At 50.4% G+C, this 4,996-nt stretch overlaps 1 protein-coding gene across 1 annotated transcript in view; it reads left to right on the top strand.

Moving 5' to 3' along the window:
* Positions 1-4,996, top strand: part of NWD1 (NACHT and WD repeat domain containing 1) — a 115,386-nt gene that overhangs the window by 27,809 nt on the left and 82,581 nt on the right. The window contains exon 6 of the mRNA XM_006768436.2: positions 2,927-4,199. Coding sequence (XP_006768499.1) covers positions 2,927-4,199 — 1,273 coding nt within the window. The remainder of the gene's footprint in view (positions 1-2,926; positions 4,200-4,996) is intronic.

Here is a 4,996-nt window from a genome sequence, read left to right as displayed (position 1 = left end):
TCCATGACATGGAGCTAAATATGCTAATTGCCTTCATGACATTGTCTGCCATCAAAGCCATACTCAGTATCTGGGATCTGTGCTTTGAAATGGGGCTGGATTTACAGCTCAGCCTGGCCCCGTTCCAGCTGTATTGACTCCTTGCAGGCTTATCGCCTCAGTTTTCTCATCTGTAAAATGGAACTAGTCAGAGTTAGTATGTCATGGAGTCATTGTGGGGTTTAAAGGGTCTTGTCCTAGCCATGACCTCATTGGAGCTCTACGCAGCAATGTCAGACCTAGCCAGTTAAGAAGTCCCGCATAGGAACTCCTCGAAAATAGCAGAAAGCATAATGCATGTCAGCAATGGCGTCTCGGGCACGCTACTCTCCGGATACCTTGCTCAGCTTTCTTTTCTAAAAGCTTTTTATTTTGAAATTCACAGGAAGTTGCAAAAAAAAAATAGTAGAAAGAGGTTCCATGCATTCTTTTTTATTGTTTTTATTTTAAAGAAAAAGGAGTTTCTTACTTACTGGCCCTGGAGTGGATGAGGCAAACCACTGGGCACACAGCAAGGAGGTGGGGGGAGAGTGCATGAGATCAGCTTTTCATCTATTTATCTATTTTTAAAAATTATTTTATTGATTCCAGAGAGGAAGAGAGAGGGAGAGAGAGATAGAAACATCTATGATGAGAGAGAATCATTGATCGGCTGCCTCCTGCACATCCCACGCTGGGAATGGAGCCTGCAACCCAGGCATGTGCTCTGACTGGGAATTGAACTGCAACCTCCTGATTCATAGGTCGAACTCAACCACTGAGCCTTGCTGGCTGGGCTGCCTTTTATTTATTTATCAGGACATTCAATATTATTTTATATTAGTTTCAGGTGTGCAGTATAGTGGTTAGACATTTATATGATTTATGAAGTGATTCCCACCTAGTACCATTCATAGTTATTACAATACTAGAGGCCTGGTGCACAGATTCGTGCACTGGTGGGAATCAGCCTGGCCTGCAGGGATCAGGCCGAAACTGGCTCTCTGACATCCCCCGAGGGGTCCCAGATTGTGAGAGGGGGCAGGCCAGGCCTAGGGACCCCGCCAGTGCACAATCGGGGCTGGGGAGGGACTGTGGGAGGGCTCTAGGGCATGTTCCGCCCATCTTGCCCAGCCCTATCAGCTGGATCCCAGCGGTAAGCTAACCTACCGGTCGGAGTGTCTGCCCCCTGGTGGTCAGTGTGTGTCATAGCGACAGGTCAAATGGTCGATCGGTGGGACACTTAGCATATTAGGCTTTTATCGTATAGAATGATTGACTAAATTCCCTATATTGCTATTTTGTGACTACCAACCAGGCACCCTTTGACCAGTTTCCACCAAAAGTAACAGCTTGCAAAACTAGAGTATAATATTACAATCAAGATGTGGACATAGTTATAATCCAGAGAGAGTGCTACTTTTACAGGCACACACTTGGCGTGTATGTGTGAGTGCAACCAGCCTATGCATGTGTATTTCATTCCGTGCAATTTTATCACCAGTGTAGCTTCAAGTAACCACCACAGTCAATGCATACGGCTGTTCCCTTACTGGAAGGATCCCTCCTGCTGCCCCTTTAGAGGCACACTTACCCCTCCCAACACCCAGCCCTTGGCAACCACTGATCTATCGCCATCTCTATCATTTGATTTCAACATGTTATAGAAGATGGAATTGCACAGTCTTAATCTTTTGCTTGGCTTTGTCCCGTCAGCATAGCGTGCTCAGCTTTTCACAGTATTAGCTCATAGAAAATCCTCAAAACAGCCCCTCAGGATTGGACTGGTATGTCCATGTCACCGGGAGGAAACAGACTCAGAGAGGCACCGTGGTTTGCACAAGGTCACACAGCTTGAAGATGGTCTTGGATTGGTTCATGCCGAAATGGGTCCAAGAAGGATCCCATCTTGGGACTGTGAGTTGCCTTCACGCCTCTGGCCTCTGTTCCCAGGGCTGAGGCGAGTGTGGGGTCACTCCAAGGAGGACTTCTGAGTGGCTCCTGTCTTTGGCTCAGAGACTAAGTCCTGTCTCCAGGGGGCTGGCTCACTCAGCTGCAAAGAGCTGGCAGCCCCTCCTGAGTGCAGGGCAGCTTCAGATATAACTTCGTAGGTCTGGTTGCTAGTTCCAAACAATGGCCCTTCGGCTCTGGAAAATATGGGCTCTCAGGGCAGCTGCTACCTGCTCTGGACAAGGGTCTGGCAAAGGATGGCCCGAGGACCAAATCCAGCCCACTGTTTGTCTTTTTAAATAAAGTTTTATTGGGACATACTGGAGAGCATTCATTTGTCTAAGGCAGTGGTTGGCAAACTCATTAGTCAACAGAGCCAAATATCAACAGTACAACGATTGAAATTTCTTTTGAGAGCCAAATTTTTAAAACTTAAACTATATAGGTAGGTACATTGTTATTAACTTCATTAGGGTACTCCTAAGCTGGCCTTTGCTAAAAACGTCCTCAATCTGATGGAGGTACGTTCGCTGAGGTCGACCCCTTCCAACTCTCCCATCCACACTGGTCTTGTGTACTTGTTTCGTCTATCTCCTTTCGTTCATCCTCTCTATACGTCCAAACCATCTCAACATTCCTTTCTCAATCCTCGACACTACATCTTCTTTCACTCCACAACGTTCCCTAAAATTAACTTAATGAACTTTACTTAAAGGTTTAAGTCAACTTCGCACTGTACGTGCGCGCCCGCACGTGGTATTTTGTGGAAGAGCCACATTCAAGGGGCCAAAGAGCCACATGTGGCTCGCGAGCCGCAGTTTGGTCTAAGGTTATGCCATATCACTCAGGCGCATGATGAGCTTCAGAACCACTACCCCCACCTCCCAAATGTGTCTCCCAAGCGTCCCCTCTCCGGCCAGCGGATGACACACTCTTCCCTTCTCCTCTTCCTTTGCAGTCATCGAGTGGGAGATAGAACGGGGCCTGCTGAGCTCGACAGATGGGGAGCAGGGGGCCACTGTCTTCTTGAGGGAGATCCGGGACCTGAACAGACACATCCTGGAAGACTGTGCCCTGAAGCTGGTGGACCGACTCGCAGACGGCTGCCTGGACACAGACGCCCAGAACCTTCTCAGCAGCCTCAAGGGGCGCATCGCTGACATGCAGCCGGGAGTCCTCAAGGCCCACCACCTGCCGTGGAGCCGCGACCTGGTGAACCCCAAAAATAAGGCTCACGCCCGGTACCTGCAGGAGCTGGGGGAGCAGTTTGTGGCCAGGGCTAACCACCAGGTGCTCCAGCGCCTCCGGGAGCTGGAGGCGGGAAGGCAGGACCTGGCCTGGCTCTACCAGGAGATCCGCCACCACCTGGGGCTGAGTGCCGAGGCCACCAAGACCTTCTGCGGGCGCCAGGACCTCCTGGCCCGGCTGGGACGGCGACTCCGGCAGAGTGACGGTCACCCGCACACGCCCCTGGTGCTTTTCGGACCCCCAGGCATCGGGAAGACGGCTCTGATGTGCAAGCTGGCCGAGCAGATGCCGGGGCTGCTGGGCTGCAAGACGGTGGCCGTCCTGCGGCTTCTGGGGACGTCACAGATGAGCCGCGATGCCCGCGGCCTGCTCCGGAGCATCTGCTTCCAGGTGTGCCTGGCCTACGGGCTGCCCCTGCCTCCCGCCCAGGTCCTGGAGGCCCACAGCAGGGTGGTCCAGTTTTTCCACACCCTCCTGCACACCGTCTCCTGCCGAAACTTCGAGTCCCTGGTGATCCTGCTGGACGCCGTGGATGATGTGGACTCCGCCCACCGTGGGAGGAGGGTCCCCTGGCTGCCTCCCAAGTGTCCCCCCAGGGTCCACCTCATCTTCTCGGCCTGCTCAGGGCAGCGGGGAGTTTTAGACACCGTGCAGCAGACGCTCAAGGACCCAGAGTCCTACTGGGAGGTGGAACCCCTCTCCAGCACCCAAGGGCAAGAGATGATCGGGCTCCTGCTGGCGGCCTCCAGGAGGACACTGAGCCCAGGGCAGAGGGATCTGCTCTGGGCCGGCCTCCCCGAGTGCGGGCACCCCGGGCAGCTGAGGCTGGCCTTTGAGGAGGCCCGGAAATGGGCGTCCTTCACTGTGCCCGCCCCTCTGGCCTCCGCTGCCGAGGACATGCTGCACGAGCTGTGTGCCCGTCTGGAGCGGACCCACGGGCAGCTCCTGGTGGCCCGCGTGCTGGGCTACATTGTGTCTTCCAGGTAAGTCTCTGTGTTTTCTCCACATTAAAAAAACAGTCCTGGGTTAATTTCATTTTTTTATGCCAGTCAATAGAGCTCATGTACAAGAAAAATACAAAACATGCCACATGAAAGTTCCTCTCTTAAAAGTAAATGTGATTTAATGTACTAAGTTGCTATCTAATATACAACTCATATTATAATGCATATTGCTGAGAAACATTAGTTGCAATGCATGTTTTTTCTTTTTTTCTTTTTAATCCTCACCGAGCATGTGTGTATGGATTTTAGAGACATGAAGGGGTCGGGGGAGAGATAGATTACCTCCCATACCTGGGATTGAGCCCACAACCCAGGTATGTACCCTGATCGGGGATGGAACCTTTCAGTGTGTGGGACGATGACCAACCAACTGAGCCATAAAGGGCCAGGGCAGTTGCAATGCATTTTTTGGAAAGGTGCTTTCGGCCTTATTTTTTACACATAAAATAATTTTTAGGTTTTTTTTTGAAAACAAGGAAATTCTCAGAAAACCTCAAGCAAAAACCTTGCACAGACCTGAGGGAGTCTGATGACAGTTTATAATATTAATCTGACCTTCATTATTATTATTATTTTCAATATTACCTTGTTCTAGATCATATGTTGTTTCTTTTCCAGCCCCCCCCCTCCCCTTTGGCAACCATCAGCTTGTTCTCTGTATCTATGGGTCTGTTTCTGTTTTATTTTGCCTATTTATTTGTTTAGTGTTTTAGATTCCACATACAAGTTAAATCATATGGTATTTGTTGTTGTCTGACTTATTTCACTTAATAGAC

Source organism: Myotis davidii, unplaced genomic scaffold (assembly GCF_000327345.1).
Source record: "Myotis davidii unplaced genomic scaffold, ASM32734v1 scaffold1203, whole genome shotgun sequence".
In the NCBI taxonomy this organism is placed as follows: Eukaryota; Metazoa; Chordata; class Mammalia; order Chiroptera; family Vespertilionidae; genus Myotis; species Myotis davidii.
This window is presented reverse-complemented; position numbering and strand designations above follow the sequence as displayed.